The following is an 18,703-nucleotide window of genomic DNA, read 5'->3' on the forward strand; positions in this document are numbered from 1 at the left end:
TACCCACCTCTAAGAGCAGTCATTTTTCTGGTGTGGTCCTGTGTTTCACACAATCAGTGTGTTCATAGTAGCTGTGACCGAATCCTCCCTAAACGTCCCTCTTTATAGTATTGAGCCTCTCTGTACTTGGCTAGGCTGGTCCTTGGACAGCTCGTGTGCGTTCTTTCACTGAGGCAGCCCTTGAAGCCTTACCAGCTTGATGGAACTTGGCAGAGTTTGTGCACTACTTGTGCCATGCTTGAAAACCCAAGTTCACTTCCATGCCGTATTGAGATCAGACTTTGCGGAGGGCAATTTACTTCTATGTAATAAAGTAAATAATAAAGCAGGTCTGTAATATGCATTCAGAAGTGTATATACTGCAAAAATTAAATTAATATATGATACATCTGCTAGCCGGTTCCTAGTAGTTCTAACACAGATTTCTAATTTCTTTCCAGTGCACAAGTAAAGTTTTCTGTATTATTTCCTTAGATAACAAATCCATCAAAAACAAAATCTATTCCCAAAAAACATAACGAGAGCCAGATCTTTTTCACATACTCTGATTCTCCGAAAATAAGACCTAACCTGAAAATAAGCCCTAGTAGGATTTTTCAGGATGCTCGTAATATAAGCCCTGTCCCAAAAATAAGGTCTAGTTAAGTGAAATCCGACCCTCCACCTTTGTGCACCATTGCACAGAATATGACATGACTGTATTTGAATAAATGTAGATGGTTGTACATGAAAAAAATAAAACCTCCCCTGAAAATAAGCCCTAATGCATTTTTGGAGCAAAAATTAATACAGTGGTGCCTCGACTTACAGACGTCCCTACTTACGAAAATTTCAAGTTACGGAAAGTTCCAGCTGCAAAATTTTGGTTCGACTTGTGGCCAGAGCTTCCACTTACAAAAGGGAAAAAGGCAGGGTGAAAGGGTCAAACCATTGGTGGCGAAGAGGCTGGAGCAAGTCCCATGCTGGGACTGCAAAAAAAACAAAAACAAAAAAAAAACACAAAGACATAACCCCCCCAGCCCAAACCTACCCTCCAAAACCCACCCAGAACAACTTTTTTAAAAAAGAAGCACCTTCCCCATCCAAAGGTTCTTCAGCCTCCCGGGCTTCCACTGCTGCTGTGTCGGCCACTACCAGCAGGCTTGACCCTGGCTGGGGTGATTCGGCCGCTCACCCCCAGCCGCGGTGGAGGTAGCAGTCACCCAGTGCTGGGAGGCTTGAACTGGCTGGTTTTCTTTGGCTGCTTGCCTCCTGGCTCGCCTCCTGCTTGCTCCACGCCACCCTCTGTGGGTCCATGGTGGGAAATTCAAATGGTGGAGGGCAGCGAGGAGTGAAGCAACCTGGCCAGCTCAAGCCTCCCAGTGCTGGATGACCGCTGCCTCTGCCACAGCCGGGGGTGAGCGGCCGAAGCACCCCGGCCAGGCTCAAGCCTCCTGGCGCTGGGTTCACTGCTCCCTCTGCGGTCACAGCGGCGGGGAAGCCCAGGAGCCTGAAGAGGCTTCGGATGTGTAAGGTGCTTCTTTTTTAAAAAAAGTTGTTCTGGGTTTTGGAGGGTAGGTTTGGGCTGGGGGGGTTATGTCTCTATGTTGTTTTGTTTTTTGGTGTTTGTTTGTTTTTTGCAGTCCCAGTGTGGGACTTGCTCCAGTGTTTATTTTTGGATTTATTTTTTTTTGCAGTCCTAGCATGGGACTTGCTCTGTTTATTTTTATTTTTTTTGGGGGGGGTTGGTATTTTTTCTTCGGCCAGAATGGATTAATCGGTTTTCAATGCATTCCTATGGAAAATGGTGCTTTGACTTATGAAATTTCCGACCTACGGCCACCCTTCCAATATGGATTAATTCTATAAGTCAAGGCACCACTGCATAAGACCCTGTCTTATTTTCAGGGAAACAAGGTACATACTCCATCAATTCAAAATACTTTCACCATTTCATGTGATCATGTTTGATTGTGGAGCAGAAAAGTGTTTTGGCCATTTTAAAGTTAATAAATTTCTCCATGAGACTGGATGTGGAAGGCGATGTAACTGTAGAGTTTTCTTGAATACAGTACTCAAAAAAGGAATATGAAGTTTTGAAGAAATTCTGTGAGCTGTCATCATTTATGTCTCTTGGCTGTGCAGTTACCTTTTCTTAATTTAAATAAATACGTGCAGTGGACCAAACTCTAGTACCCCTAGCTAGTGAGAATCAAGGCTCTGTACGCCTTCTAGTTTACAGCAGTTGTTAACCTGGTTGCTCAGCATATATAAATAGGCTGTGAGTTACTTGCTATGAAGTTACGAATTATCCTTTGTAAGCAACGTCAGCATTCCAAATAGTGGAATGCAGAGTAATAACAGTTGAAATTGGGTATTATCCTTCCCCGCCACTGCTGGAGATTCCATATTGTGTTTTTGGGGATGCTCGCACTTGTCTTTAATTGAGTTATGCCTTGTTTTCCTTTTTTTTCCTAGTAGCTTAACAGAGTCTCGTTGAGCCCCACTGGAACTGTGCAAAATATGTATGAGTACGGCTGTGACTGACATCTTGATAGTTGGGATTTTTCCCAACCAAAATAGTTTTAATGCAAAGATGTTGCATGATTGCCATCTTTAGGAGCAAACCAGCGCATCCTTGCAACAGACCAAACAGTGGGCCATGAAGTCAGTAGCCCTCAGTCAAATCAACAAGAAATATTTACTGATCCGTCAACCAAAACAACAAACCTATCTTATAGGATTGTTATAGTGATAAAATAACCAGAGTGGAAGCAGGTAAAGCAGCCAACTATATTCCTGGTGCATACACATAAAGAAGTAAGGATTCTTTGCCCCACACATGGGATGGCTGTTGTTTTTGCCACAAGTTTTTATTAATGGCAACAAACGTCCAGATCCATGAGAATGCCACAAGAATCACTTATGAGTGACTCAGTGTTCTCTGCTTTGAAGACAAAACTGCAGAGGGAAGAGAGGATCAACTGCAGAAATTGTGGGGAGGAAATTGTATTTCCTTCAGTGATAGCAGAGTGATTAATTTTTTTATAAGAGTTCCGATTGTGACACACTAAGGCATCCTTTGTCAATAGGACAGTCAGTTATAGTGGAGAATGCGGTGGCCTTTTTGAATCAGATAGTGAAGAGCCGCAGATTGAGACATAACGAATTTGTAGATTGACTTAATTAATAGTTTGTTGTTATCCTGTATATGTGATTTTTAGCATATGCCAATAAAAGTTCTGACTGACTGACCTATAGAGATGGGGTATTCGTATATGCTCCGGAGCTCTCAATTGGCTATCCACTCATCAGCCTGGCAGGGAGACTTGTTTTCCCTCCTTCTGCCAGGAGTGGATAGTTGAACGTGAGCTTCGGAGCAATTGGAAGGAGAGTGGAACCAATGGCAGCAGTGGACATGTGAGTGGATGGTCCAGCCCCAGGGGGACGGACTCTTGTTACATCCAGCTGTGCGTGGGTATTCGTATTCGAATACAAATACCCCCATCTCTACTCACGTACCTGGTAGTAAGCCATGCTGGACTCTGTGGGACCTAACCTCTGAGTAGATACAGAATTACACTACTAACCCTAGTCCTGCAGTCATCATGTTCTACATTTTCTTTTCAGACAGGGACATAGAAATTTGTAATGCTTGAAAAAGAATAGTTTTTATGAAATACGGAACAGATTCTTGGAATATGTATTAACAAGAGGAAAGGGGAAAGCTCTAAATCAAGAATCAATGCAGTTCTGAAGAAGAGAACAATAAAAGAAGAGGAAGAATATAAATGGAGGAAGAAGATTACAGCAAGAGGTCCCGTCTACGGTGGTGGGGAACACAGTTATATTGTATTTTGATTTGTGTATTTTATGTTTATGTTTTAGATAAATAAAAACTTTTTAAAAAAGAAATGTGTAGTAGGAATGGGGCATATCTCCATGTAATGTGAGGGAGGAATGTGAGCCAGAGATTTCATGTTGAGTAGCAGCTATTTTAAGTATTCTATGTAATCACTTTTACTTTGAGCCTTGCTAATCTTAGCTTATTTTAGTACCGGAAATCACTTTATTGATTAATTTTTGTGCCACTTTCTCCCAGTGAAGGGACTCACAGCAGCTCACGCAGCATTAAAACAAACAGGCATTCCTTTCAAACTGAAAAAAGTCTGGGCTGCACAAGCAAATATAAGCCTCCAGATCCCTTATTTCTTTACACATACACACATATGCACACTTTATATCCTCATATAATTTGCATAATATTACATAATTGTATTTCTTCATAGCAACTATATATTGCAGTTGCTCCCTGCCCAACACTCTTAAAGTTGTCAAGGACGAAACCTAATGCTTTCTTTTATTAATGAAAAGCCAAAAAGAGGGGGTGATGGTGGTGGTAGTGTTTTGTCAAGCACAGAAAGATTCAAGAGAAAACACTGCTGAGGATTCAAAGCCACTCAGCAGGGGCATGATTTAAGCTTCTTAGGAATGTACACTCACTGCTGAGCGCAAAATTTGTTCACTGTTGGGGTCAAGAATGGATGGGATAACATCCAGGAAGATTGCTGGACTTGAAGGTTTTTTGCTGCCTTTGAAGATCTGATCGTCTCCCAAGTGTAATACTGCTTTCTTACTAGTTGGTGAGATGTAGTAGGGGGCACACGAGAACCTGCGCTGAAAGAACTGGAAAGGGTTCTGAGTTGTTTCCTAGCACTATTCAACATGCTTTTAGTCTTTAAATGGCCTGGGCCTGATATACTTTCAAAATGTACGAGCGTCCTGGTGCCCTAGGGCTAGAATTCTTCCTTTCCAGTTTCCAGGTTTTTTTTTTTGAAAGCAAGTTCGGCTGTTTTGAGAAATATGCTTAGAGAAGCAACAAATCTCTCTCTGCGTGTGTGTGTGTGTGTGTGTGTGTGTGTGTGTGTGTGTGTGTGTGTGTGTGTGTGTGTGTGTGTGTATGTGTGCATGCGCACGTGTGTGTGTGTGTGTGTGTGTGTGTGTGCGCGCGCGAGCGCACGTGTGTGTGTGTATGTTTTAAAATCCTTTCCCCTCTTCTGGTAGGAGGATTGGTATTCATTTCTGGCAGTTTAGCTCTGCCGCTACAGTATTAGTACATCTGTTTGTTGGCACTGCTAATGCTAATTACTGTGCAATAGTACATTTTTAATAGACACTCTGTCTTTATGACATTTAGGCTGTGGGATAATTACCATACAAAGTGTTTGCTCGTAGCTGGGTTCACCTTTTCCCATGTCCTTTCAATTTGTTTTTGCTAGTAGGAGGAATTGATAGATCTGCAAGAGCAAGCTTAATGTTTACAGATCTTGGCAGTAATTTTCCCACTCCCTCCACCCATTTCCCCAGTGTTTTTCTTTGCTCCCTTAGATAAAAACAGAGATTCATGCAGACCCACTGTTCACCCTGGGGGCAGATCAATATTTGAACATGTATGACATTCAACAAATTTGTCATGGTACTTATAAAAGTGAAAAAAAAAATAGAACTTGTAGAAAGAGTTATTTTAACATACTGTAATTTCTGGTTGAGTTCTGTTCTGTCACATAGTTTTGTGTGTTCCCACTGCAAGAACATTGCATAAGAAAATTCCAGTGTCAGGAGAAATGCCCAGTTGATTTCTCAAACGTGTGTTTTATAAGCCTAGTACGCTCTAATATTTTATGGTGTTTTGGAATTGATGTAGTACAGTTAATGTGTACATGATGTATTTCTGACAAATTTCTTTAAAAAGGTTATTTGCAGAGTAAATAGCAACTAGCATTTTTCTTTTCGGTAGCAACTTTGGCCTGTTATATGTTGCATATTATTGTGTATTTTGGAAAAAAAATTTATCGCAGTGGTTTAAGTATCTGGCTGCAGGATAGGGTCCCTTCCAGCTCTGCAGTTCTAAGAGTCTTATTATTAATATCAGTTTTGTCCATTTGTTATGTTAGGATGCAGATAATCAGGATGACATCAAAAATTTAGGGATTAATACTCCATTTGTGTAATATGCATTTTTCTTTTTTTTCTTTGAAATGTGTGATAAGTTCCTGTTAAAAATTCATAGTGGTTCTATGTTTGTAATCATTCAAGGATGGTGAAACACTGACCTCTAATTCTGTAAATATATTGTTAAGATGTACTAGAGCCCCAGATTTTGGAGTTAGGCACCCCTCCACTTGGACCGTGGACTTAATGTGACCAAAGAACATGCCAAGATCTATAGTGTAGTGTTTGGCTTATTAAGCAAATTGTCTTTTGAGGAATTATTCCACTTTCTCAGTACCATCTATGTTGTGTTTCCATGCTAGCCAGTTCCATGGGAGTTGTTTATTTTATAAGTAATAGCAACTCTTACTTTATGATTGTATAATGACTTAGATCCAGAATAACTACTTGTCCGTGGAAGCAGCTGCAATCTGGTGGAGATGACTGTTCATGGGCATGGCAGCAGAAGTACAGTAATTTTCACTGCTTTCCCCTGCAGATTTTCGTATCACCTCCCACAGTATTTGGAGAAGGTGTGATACTCTTGCTCATGGTTGTTGGTGTTTTATTATTGATTTCTTTGGTTTTTGCAATTTGCTATCAATTTTGTACTTCAGATCTTTTGATTTCACAATCACATTGGCAATCTGCCAACAGTATGCTCAGAGTGTCCTAGGACGGTCTTCAGTTGGCAAATAAAATGTAGCAAGAAATATGGTCATTTGGTGAATAAATATTTGGTGAATGGGTTGGCAAATAAAATTAAAAAGTTGTGGTAACCATGGCTTGGAGGGTCAAATTGGAACAAGTTCAGAGGGCAATAAGGATGATCAGGAGACTGGAAACTAAGCCCTATAAGGAAAGACTGAAAGAAATGGGCATGTTTAGCCTTGAGAAAAGAAAACTGAGTGGAGATATGATAGCCCTTTTCAGATACAGTGGTGCCTCGCAAGACGATTGCCTCTCGGGATGATTAATTAGCAAGACGATTAGTTTTTGTGATAGCTGTTGCACTTCGCAAGACGGTGGTTTCCTATGGACGATTTTCGCAAGACGACGATTTTCCCCCATTGGAATGCATTAAATAGATTTCAATGCATTCCAATGGGGAACCGCGTTTCGCAAGACGATGTTTTCTATGGATGATTTTCGCAAAACAATTATTTTCCCATTGGAACACATTAAATAGATTTCAGTGCATTCCAGTGGGGAACTGCGTTTCACAAGATGATGTTTTCGCAAGACAGCGATTTTCACGTAACGAATTAACATCGTCTTGCGAGGCGTCACTGTACTCTAAAGGCTGTCATACTGAAGAGGGTCAGGATCTGTTCTTGATCATCCCTGATTACAGGATACACACGAATGGGCTGAAGTTACAGGAAGCCAGATTTTGGTTGAATATCAGGAAAAACCTTCTAACTGGTAGAGCAGTTCGGCAATGAAACCCGTTACCCTGAGAGGTGGTGAGTGCTTCAACACTGGAAGCATTCAAGAGAAATATAGACAACCATCCGGCAGATGTCCTTTGATTTGTATTCCTGCATTGAGCAGGGGGTTGGACCCAGTGGCCTTATAGGCCCCTTCCTACTTCTTTATTTTATGATTCTTTGATTCTCTGTCCCTTACGCAGGGTCATTCCCTAAGCAGAATTCCACTTATGCTCTGGTTCTTATTTATGTACATGTATGCACATACTTGTATCATAAACACATAGGTTACAGAAAATGAGACACAGTATGAAAGTTCTACTTGTCAATTATAACTGGGTGCAAAACATTTGCATTATCTAAACTGAAACAATTTCTATCTGTCTCTTTGTCTCCTCCTCTCTCTGCTCTTCCTTCCTTTTTTAAATTATAGGCTGACGAATCCTGTAAATGTAATGGATGGAAAAACCCCAACCCGCCGCCCACACCACCCAGGGCTGATTTGCAGCAGACAATTGTGAGCCTTACAGAGCCATGCCGTAGCTGTAATCATGCATTAGGTAGGCTTTGTGGCCTTCATTGCTGGAATGTTGGTATTTTTGTTTGACGCGTATGGTCCACCACTTATAGTTACACATGCTCAGGAAATGAGATTGTAAGATAAATAAACTTCTGGCATTAATTTTTTTTTTTTTAAGTGCATGCAAATGTCCAAATAATTTTCAGGGAGTGGGGAAGAGAGATATATTCATTCAGTTATTCGTATCTGTGATGTGCACCAGAGAAACATGGTGTGTCTGTCTGTGTATGACAAAATTATAAATAAATTTAGGATTCCAGGGGAGCACCTCTTTGCCTCTATTGCTTACATGCAGGACTATGCATGTTTTTGGTTTATGATGACCAGATTGAGTTAAAACCTTGCTACAGCTGAAAATGTTATGAAAGTGGTAAACTGGAAATTTATTGACTCTGCAGATTCCCAAAATTGTATTTGGATATAGTTTGATTCTTAAAAACCAGTTTTCTTGCTAATAACTATGTACTACCAAGTGAGGTGGTACAGGTATGTCAAAACAGTAAGATACTGTTAAATTGGATTAAATTAGATTTTTTGGTCATTTCTGATATTATTTATTACCGTGATTTATTTGGTAATCACTGTAAATTACTAATTGGGGGGAAAGCTGCAAACAACAAACTGAGACTCCTTCAGAATATTTAAAAATATTTAAAGGTAAACATGTTCAAGTAGAAATTCATACTTTGTGAAAATTATCAGATTTTCATAAATTCCCAGATGCCATTTATTTGAGAGCAGGGAGGATGGGATAGTAACACGATTAAAAAGTGTTTCTTTTTAAAGCCTACAATATATTGTAGGCTTTAAAAAACTACAATATATTATAGGCTCAGTTTCTACTTCCAGGGTTTTTCCACAGTGTGCAGTATTTGTATCTGAAAGGCGGGTCAGTATTTAATTCTCAAACAGAAATGACTGTGAAACTTGTCTGTAAAGTGTAACATCAGGGATTATAAATAATCCTGCTTCCTTTGTTCAGCATATACTGTTGTGATCATAGTTATGTATGATATGGCAAGCAATCAGACTTACTTTAACCTATTTGCATAAGGACAAAAACATTTGTATGGTTTGAATTTGAGAGTATTTTCTGACCTCCCCAAGATGATGATGGGTTAAAATAGATTATTCATGAATTAAGTTTTACAGCCAGCATTTGTGTTGTCCAGGATCCTAAGCTAACTTCAAAGCATGATTTAAAGCTGGCTTCTGATTTTGGCTTGTTAATAGACCATGGACTAAGGTTCACATATAATGGGAGATTGTGCACAATTGAATTAGCTGGATAGGTCATTAGTGTGGAGCACCTTGTTGTGTGTGCGCCTGGAATTGATTTCCCGCTGTGCCTCCTGGGATAAGAGCTTGTCTCTGTCACCTTGGGCAAATGCCGAGCACCCCAGAGGGACTAACTGGTAAACCACTGCCAGGTATTTTATATCTAGGAAACCCTGGGGATGCTCTCATTAAGTAGAAATTGACTCGATGTCACAGAATTTATGTACAATTGTCCTTTCCTAATTTGTTTTCCCAGATTCGGATATAATGGGGAATTACTTGTGATTGTGGCTTCCTGAGTTGTTTTCCCTTAATATGAAGGGAACAGAGCACAGAACATTTAATAAACCAGAATGGCTAGCTGTGATGTGCTAATACAGGCGATGGCCTAGATATGGACCACTGAAATCATACCTTTGGACATATTTAGTTAGGTCTGCAAGGACAACAGACATTGAGTCTGAACAGGCAGAGATTCCTTCTTTTCTCCTTCAAAGTGAAATGATAAACTATTGAAAATAGGAAATGTGGACAGAAGTGCCTTCACAGTTCAAACCATGCAATCATTAAAATGACAGTGTAACTAATTTCCCTATTAGCCTCCTGCTGTTAGCTGGTTATAACTGCCATTTATTAAGCTTTTAAGACACTGAAGCATTTACTCTGCCTTACAGTCTCAGGGGCATACTTGAAAGCTAGCAAGGAATTTTGTCCAGAGAACTTTAGATGAATTATTACTATACAATAGCTGTGAACGTTTAGAATGTTCTGATAATATTTAGTAAAATTATCTGTTTTAACAACAAAAGGTACTCCTGAGGTGATGAATTCTCTTATGCAGACACTTGAAACTGAAATGCATTGGAAAAGGGAACTGGTGAGAAATCACAGATTAGCAATAACCATGCAGCACAAGTTGAAGAACTCCTTTCATCTCTAAAACTGTTAGCCAAATCACTCTTCTGCCAGGATGCTTACAGGTCTTTCATAAATGAATATGTTAGAGACATTCCACACAGTGAAGATAATGGATGCAGTGCCATAAAAGATCAATTCTTAGCTAAGGAGAATGTTAAAGGTACACTGCAGAGCAAGGGAAGGAAACCTCTCTTAGCCCAAACTACTGAATACAGTTTCAGAGAAGTTCTGGGGTGGAGACATATCGTGGTGGTGGGCGAGGCCAAAGGCAAAGGAGAGGGGATCCATGTTACCAACGTATTTTAACACAAGTTGTTGTGCCAATACCTAAACTTTAGGACAGTGGTCCCCAACCTTTTCCCAATTGTGGACCGGTTGGGGGTGTGTGGCAGGGTCACGGGTGTAGCACACCCATAGGGGGTTTGAGTGCACTTGCACACGTGTGCGGTGCTGCTTGTGGGGAAGCACTCGCGCACATGTGCATGGCATGCTTGCAGGGGTGGAGCATGCTCATGCGCATGTGCACGGTGGTATTTGCAGGGGCGGAGCTTGTACATGGCGGCACTCGCGGGGGTGCAGGAGATCTGTGTCTGTGGCCCGGTCCTGCCTAGGCTGCGGACTGCTGCTGGGTCGTGGACCAGGGGTTGGGGACCCCTGCTTTAGGAGAAACATTTAAACTTTTCAGGCCACGGGAACATATGTACAAAAGCTGGAAGTGGCCAGAAAATGATGTAGTCCTCTGGGGGAGCACCAGAGGCCAGGACTGAGAAAGGCCTGAATGGGTTCCAGGCCTGAGTGTCTCAACCTCCATGTTGAGAACAGGAGAGACATACAGGAGAGTAACAGAGTGTAAAGGTGGATTAAGGAAAGGAGGCTAATTGAGATCTACGACTGCAGTCTGCTTAACAAAATGCATGATAATACATTTTGCTGTCACGGCTGGGTAGCTTTGTGAAGTGGGTAGCTGGCTGTGGAGCCAGATACTGGGACTTTGGTCCCCCATTGTGCCTCCCGGAAGAAAAGCCACTCAAAATAGTTTAGCTTTCAGCAAGCTATGCAGTCCCAGAATGACCAAAGGAGAAGAGACTGCCAATCTTATTTGAGTACTCTCTACCTAGAAAACCCTAGAATGGACCACCATAAGTCAGGATTGACTTGATAGTGTGTAATCATTATTATTTAATATAGTAGGGATAAAATCTGAATGAAATATTTGAAGTATAGTGGCACTGATCTCTGACATGGAAAAGAATTGGTGTGTTGGTGATTTTCCGTTCCTCTAGAGCAGTGGTGTCCAACCTTGGCCCTCCAGATGTTCTTAGACTACAACTCCCAGAGGCCTTCACGACCACCTCTGCTGGCCAGGATTTCTGGGAGTTGAAGTCCAAGAACATCTGGAGGGCCAAGGTTGGACACCATTGCTCTAGAGTCTCACCCCATTTTAATCAGTAGGAGTATGAAATTAGCTAAAGTTTCACCCATTAAAAATGAAATAGGATTCTTCATGGTCAGTTTATGGATGCTAGTTGGCTCTTTCTGAGATGGGCCATTCTGTTTGCCTAGGCCTTTTCTTGTAAGCTCTAGAGTTATGTGTCTGTTTTAGCTGCTCACGTTTCTCATTTGGAGAATGTCTCTGAAGAAGAAATGAACCGGCTGTTGGGGATTGTCCTAGATGTGGAGTATCTCTTCACGTGTGTTCACAAAGAAGAAGATGCAGATACCAAGCAGGTCTATTTCTACTTGTTCAAAGTAAGTTCCCATTTTTGTTCCCCAGAACAAATCCAGTGCTCTGCATACAGAATATGTAGTTATGACTTGAGGCCTGGTCTACCCAATCTGTGCTGATTTATTAAAATGACCCTGTTTAGTGCTAATCCATTTAGCTCTCCATTTTCTTGGAAAGTGTGTTGAATGCTAAGCAGGGGATTACTGTACACTTCTCCCTTCAGCAATGCTAGGGTTAGGGGCACTGGACCCCTGTCTAGTTCAAAATCTGTGTATAACTCTTATGCCCCCCCCACATAACCACAAAGGATAAACAGCTGGTTAACACACACCCCTCTCTCCCCCTGCCCCGCATCAGTCTCCCAGTATACCTCAGCATCCTCCCCTTTGACATTTGAAGTTGCCATGCCAGGAGAGGGGGCTAGCTGAGGGGGTGGCCACACTGCCAACAACAGGACCCTCAGTAAGCCTGGGACCCATGTTTCTTGAATCACTTCCCGGAGAAAAATACAATCACAGTATTTATTGAATGTGTGTGAGTGTGTGTGTACACACAGACACACTTGTGTATAACCAAAACTGCGCTGCTTAGGTCCAATTCAAGACAGAAGTGTATTTAGTTGCTTTTTTTTTTCTTGGCCATGCCAGGTGGAGTATTCTGAGAGCTACTTGTTCAGCAGGTCGAGGCAAAGAGGCTGTCCCAAAACCAGCACAATCAGGAAGCTGGACAGGGGACAGATTGTATTTGTCTTCATTGTGGAAGGGATTGTCACTCCCGAATTGGCATTCTCAACCACACTAGACCAGTGACAGTGAACCTTTTTGAACCCGAGTGCCCAAACTGAAAAGAAAAAAAACCCAGTGGGCGGCGGGCGGCAGCAGAAGTGGAAGTGGTGGCAGTGGAAGGGGGAATTCCGGGCATGGAGGTGCCTCCAGACCCCACTCTGGATCCGTCTCCAGTCAGGCCCAACCCCGCCAGCGCTGGCTGCTCCAGATCCTGATTCGCCGCCTGTCGGGGCACTAGCACCGCTGCTGCCCCTGCCTCCTCAGGTTGGGCTGCCAGGGGTAGCGATTCGGCGATTTATGGCTTGCGTGCCCACACAGAGGACTCTGTGTGCCAGCTGTGGCACGCGTGCCATAGGTTCACCATCGCTGCACTAGACACTGTTCCAAGACCTCTATCCAAAGTACGTTACCATAGTCTCTTGAGACTGAAGGATGCCTACACAATACACACTGGTGAACAACATACAAACAGTGTGATGGAATAGTGCACTGGTTCTTAACCTTGGGTTACTCAGGAGTTTTGGACTGCAACTCCCAGAAGCCTTCACCACCAGCTGTCCTGACTGGGGTTTCTGGGAGTTGCAGTTCGAAAGCATCCAAGTAACAAAGGTTAAGAACCACCGGAATAGAGCGATGGAAGGGTTGGGGTCTGAATTCTCTCTCAGTTGTAAAGTTCATTAAGTAACTTGGGTTAATAATTATTTCTCAGCCTAACTTATCTCACATAGTTATTATGAAGTCCAATATGTGTGTGCATGTGTGAAGAAGTGGTAGGATAAAAATGTCATAAATAAATTATTTTAATCGATGATTAGATTTTTATTTAAAGACTTAAACTCTTTGGGTTTTTTTTAATACATCTTTTCATCAGCTTCTGAGGAAATGTATATTACATATGGGGAAGCCTGTTGTAGAAGGATCTTTGGAGAGTCCCCCCTTTGAGAAGCCTAGTATTGAACAGGTAATGTCCACGCACAGGCATCTCTTTCCTATTTTATGTAACAACACTTTCTGAAAAGAGATTGAGGCATCTGGCAATAGATAAATCTAAATGATAGGCAAGAGAGCCAGATGTTGATGGTTCACATTTGGATAGTCCTATCCGTTCTTCATGCCCAGCAGCATTTGTAATGCAATTGCATATATTTCAGAATTCAGTTTACATTTTCATCTGAATGTGTAATGATTATTTTAGTAGAAAGAGTATTGTTTTTAATGTCTTATTTTGTACATGTCTGCAGCAAGGCGTTTGTTCTTAGTTCAGTGCCCCTGGAAATTGGATGGGAAAAAGCATCTTGTAAATTGGGAAGTCCACCATTAGCAATTAAAAAAAGGAAGTTTCCAGGAGATGATAGCAATTTGCATCACTCACTACAAGACCCTAGATGGGTAGTTGGTAATCTTTAGAAACCAAGGTCCTCATTCAGGAAGGTAACTATTGTTATTAGCCATTTGGATATATATTAGCAAGTGCTGATCTTGAAACCCATTTTCTTGACTTGGGACTACCGTGATTGTTAGGTTATGTATGAAGAACCTATTTGCATTTGAATAGAGACATCACGTCTTCCAGTGTGAAACACCGACACAGTTCATAGGCAAGAAATGAGGAGAGTGTGGTCTTTCAGCCTCAGACAGTGTGACCAATGGTTAGAGTTGATGTTAATTAGAGCCCAACAATATATGGTGTTTGTGTTATTATGAGAAGATAAGATTCACTGAGCAAGGTAATCCTCAGAAGGGTTGAAGGCAGAGGAAAAAGAGGAAGGCCAGAGTATGAGATGGATTGCCTCATTAAGGGAAACCACAGTGTTTAGTTTGCAAAACCTAGAGCTGCTAATGATTGGACTTTTGGAGGTCACTAGTTCATTGGGTCACATTAAGTCAGAAATGAGTTGATGACACCTAACAGCAGCAGTGACATCATCAATGACAGCAACTTTGGAGGGCCACAGCCCATACAGTGAACTATCTGCTAATGACTACAGAAAATTCCCAATTTTATCAGCTGCAGACAGCAGGGCAGTTTGTCAGGCCTGATAGAGATAGCAGTTGAGAAACATGTGGAGCACCACACATCTCTCACCCTGATATAGACTTAACTGCGCCAACTTATTTGACAAGTTAGCATGGCTGATGCAGGTGTGACGCATGTACAGTCGTGCCATAAAGATGACAGGTGAACTGGATTTTAGCTAGCCACTGAAGAGAGACCAGAATTTTAAAGAAAATTTCAAAAGCACATATTAGTAACTTAATTATTGACAAATAATATTGGTTTGCTGGGTATCCTAATTACATGCCCTTCCTTTCTGTTTCTTTTTAAAGGGAGTAAATAATTTTGTGCAATATAAATTTAGTCACCTACCCTCAAAAGAAAGACAAACAATAGTGGAGCTGGCTAAAATGTTTCTAAATCGCATCAACTACTGGCATCTGGAGACACCTTCTCAACGAAGGCAGAGGTCACCAAATGATGACATTGCTGGCTATAAAGTGAACTACACAAGGTAGGTATATCTTGTTTTGAGTTTTCACTTGCATCTTGAAGGACTGGGGCTTGTGGGTACTGAGTGCCATTGGCTCCCTCTTGTGTCATGTAAAAAAGGCATATTGGAACTAGTAGAATTTATACAACAGCTTTAGAATTAATGAGAAATAAATACAATGGGGTCTTGACTTAAGAACGGCTTGAGTTAAGAACATTTTGACTTAAGAACCACTCTCATAGGAAAATATTGACTTGACTTACATACTTAGATTTGAGTTAAGAACTGAAAAAAACCACATGGGAGGCAGGGAAAGTGCAAAATTTGAACTTTCAGTTAACTGTTGGCCAGTGAAAAGGGTGCCTGTCTGCTTCCTCACTCCTCCCAGCGTTTAGAGAGTGGATTGGGAGACAGTCTTCAGACTGCCTGGTACTGCCTGGACTGTATTTTCCCTGCCTTCCCTGAACCTTTCTTGACCTAAGAAAAAAAAGAAACAAAATATCCCCCTCTAGTGGTCGAAGGCAGAATAGCAGCTTCCCATTAGTTTCTATGGACAGAAAAGAGCAGATACGGATCAAATGGTTTTCAATGCATTCCTATGGGAAATGCAGATTTGACCTGAGAACTTTTTGACTTGAGAACCGCCTTCCAATACGGATTAAGTTCTCAAGTCAAGACCCCACTGTATGTGGAGGATAGACTCATTAGCAGATACCAGCTGTAGTAGCTGTATTGCATACCATGTGTTCAGATGCAATATACGTGGGACATCAGATTCAAGAGGATGGTAATGGCAGGAGCCTATTCCACCATTCCTTGTCAACCTACTGGTGGCATTTTGTTGAGTCCTTTTAATTCATTAAATGCACTCCTGTTTGAGAAGATGTGATATATTAATAGTCATTGAGATTCTGAGCGTGCTACATTTCATACAACTTTGAGTCATTTGTCTAAATCATGATTAAATTTTCCTGCCTACAGGTGGCTGTGTTACTGCAATGTCCCACAGTTTTGTGATAGTCTACCTCGATATGAAACCACACAGGTTTTTGGGAGAACACTGTTGCGTTCAGTCTTTACCGTCATGAGGCGGCAACTCCTGGAACACGCAAGACAGGAAAAAGACAAACTGCCTCCTGAGAAACGAACACTAATCCTCACACATTTCCCAAAGTAATGATTTTCTTTGTTTGTGGACTTTTGACTTGTAATATGTCTGTCTGCCTTTGACTGCTGGATAGCTCTGTGGTTTAGGCATCTGGATGAAAAACTAGAAGTTGTGAGTTTGATTCCTCCCTGTGCCTCCATGAGAGGGGCTGGACTTGATAATCCATTGGGTCTCTTCCACCTCTGCAATTCTGAGATCATTCTGAGATTACTACGATCACTCCTGGCTACACAAATTGCCAATATGAGAACCATGTGATTTCTTTACATGGTTACAGTGGTGCCTCACTTGACAACGTTAATCCGTTCCAGTGAAATTGCTGTTAAGCGAAATTGTCATCAAGCAAATTTTAAAAAACCCATTGAAACACACTGAAAACCCTTCAATGTGTTCCAATGGGCTAAATACCTCATCATAAAGCAAAGATCCTCCATAGGGCGGCCATTTTCCAATGCCTGTATAGCAGGGAATCCGTCCTAAAGCACAGTGGGGAGCCATTTTGCACAGCGGGTGGCCATTTTAGAGCCGCTGATCAGCTATTTGAAAATCATCGTCTAGCGATAAACGGTTTCTGAATCAGGGAACCAATCACTGTGAAGCGAATTTTTTTTATTAGAACATCATTTTGTGATCACAAAAGCGATTGCAGAAACCTCATCGTTAAGCGGTTTCATTGTTTAACGAGGTAATCGTTAAGCAAGGCACCACTGTACTTCTAAACAGATGTGCATCGATTTTTCTGACCATATAGGGTTGGCTCTAGAACAGAATACTATATATTCATGGTTATAGAATTGCAGGTTGTGCAGTGCAGTTCTACACATGTTTACTTGGAAGTAAATCTCCTTGGGCTGAGAGGAAGTTAATCCCTAATAAATATAGTGGATAGGGAAGGCATTGTACTATTCAGCATTAATATCGGGGCTTAACTAATTCAGAGCAAACAGGGCTTTGCCCTAGGCACCAAATTTAGAGGGTATACCCATTTTCTGACTGCCAACACTGAAGGCAACCCTGGCCAGATTTCCAGATTGGCCTGGAGGTGTATTCTACAGCCATAGTGAAAAAAAAGTGCCTTGATTGCTAAATATCTATGTATGCTTGGGAGATAGCAAGGCAATGATGAATGTCACAAAAACAATGTTCTTTGTGATGGGCAATGTTTATCAAAGTAACTATTTGAAATAATATTAAATACCCAAGCTAACAATGTGTTGTGTCAATTCTTTATTATACTAATAAATGGAGGGTCTGTAGCTGAGTTGTAGAGCAGTTGATTTGCACAGAGAAAGTCTCATGTCCAAGTCCTGACATCTGAGACGGCAGATGTAGGAGTCAGAATGTTAATCTAGGTCTTGGTGAAACTGGGTTCAGATGCTACTTGGACATGAAACTCAATAAGTGACCTTGGCTCACTGAGGAGGAAGAGAGCTGTGTCCAGTGTTTGGAGTTCATTGAAAAGAAGGTGGGATAGAAACAAAATGAATAAATAAATAAAACAGTTGAGCTGCTGGTCATAAATGTCAACAATGTTAAGCTAGATGGAACAATGATCTAACTGAGAGTAAAGCAATTCCTTGCAATCTCACTCTTTCTTTCACTTTTTCTTACGTTTACCATTGGAATTCTTTAACCTGTATTTTGCCAGGTTTGAAATTGCTGGATGTTTCAGCAGTGTTTTCAGATGGCTGAGTTTGTTCCTGTTTTCATCTTTGTCTAAATTAATCACTGTAATGGAATAGGATATGCTCCTCTTGGTACATAAAGTTCTGTCCATTAATGTTGCTTCGTCATCTGTGTTCAGGTTTCTGTCCATGCTGGAGGAAGAGGTGTATAGTCAAAGTTCTCCTATCTGGGATCCAGATTTTGTAGCATCCTCTTCTCGGAGTGCCCAGCTAGGCATCCAGACAGGTAACTGTATTGTGATATATAGCAAAATGGGGAGTAAAGGTGATATTTATGCTAACTACACAGATTTGTGTGTGTGTGTGTGTGTGTGTGTGCGTGCATGCGTGTGCATGTGTGTGTGGTGTGTGTGTGTGTGTGCATGTGCGCTTGCTTGCTTTGGATTATGTGGCAGGGAAAAAGAGAGCTTAACTGTTTCTTTCTTGGCTGAAGTTGTCACCTGGATCATTTCTCTGAAGTTACTGTTTGGATTTTAAGAGGACAGTCCTTTGGCAACCATGGGGCCTTCATTGAACGGCACATTGCAGCTTCAGAGAGGCATTCCACCCCCACCCACCCCATACTATGGCAGGGGTGGGACATGTTGAACTCTTCCTCCTCTCTCCCCACAGTTCTGAAGCTGCTCAGGCTTCTTCATACCTGCGTTTTGAATAGCTGAAAATCAGACTGTGGA

General features: G+C 41.5%; 1 protein-coding gene across 4 annotated transcripts in view; it reads left to right on the forward strand.

Annotated features, from left to right (window-relative positions):
• KAT2B (lysine acetyltransferase 2B) overlaps positions 1-18,703 on the forward strand; it is a 58,972-nt gene that overhangs the window by 12,865 nt on the left and 27,404 nt on the right. For all 4 annotated transcript variants that reach the window (XM_020808074.3, XM_078377265.1, XM_073003379.2 and 1 more), the window contains exons 2-7: positions 7,834-7,960; positions 11,780-11,925; positions 13,559-13,648; positions 15,016-15,197; positions 16,158-16,349; positions 18,149-18,255. In XM_020808074.3, coding sequence (XP_020663733.3) covers positions 7,834-7,960; positions 11,780-11,925; positions 13,559-13,648; positions 15,016-15,197; positions 16,158-16,349; positions 18,149-18,255 — 844 coding nt within the window. The remainder of the gene's footprint in view (positions 1-7,833; positions 7,961-11,779; positions 11,926-13,558; positions 13,649-15,015; positions 15,198-16,157; positions 16,350-18,148; positions 18,256-18,703) is intronic.

Source organism: Pogona vitticeps, chromosome 6, assembly GCF_051106095.1.
Source record: "Pogona vitticeps strain Pit_001003342236 chromosome 6, PviZW2.1, whole genome shotgun sequence".
Classification (NCBI taxonomy): Eukaryota; Metazoa; Chordata; class Lepidosauria; order Squamata; family Agamidae; genus Pogona; species Pogona vitticeps.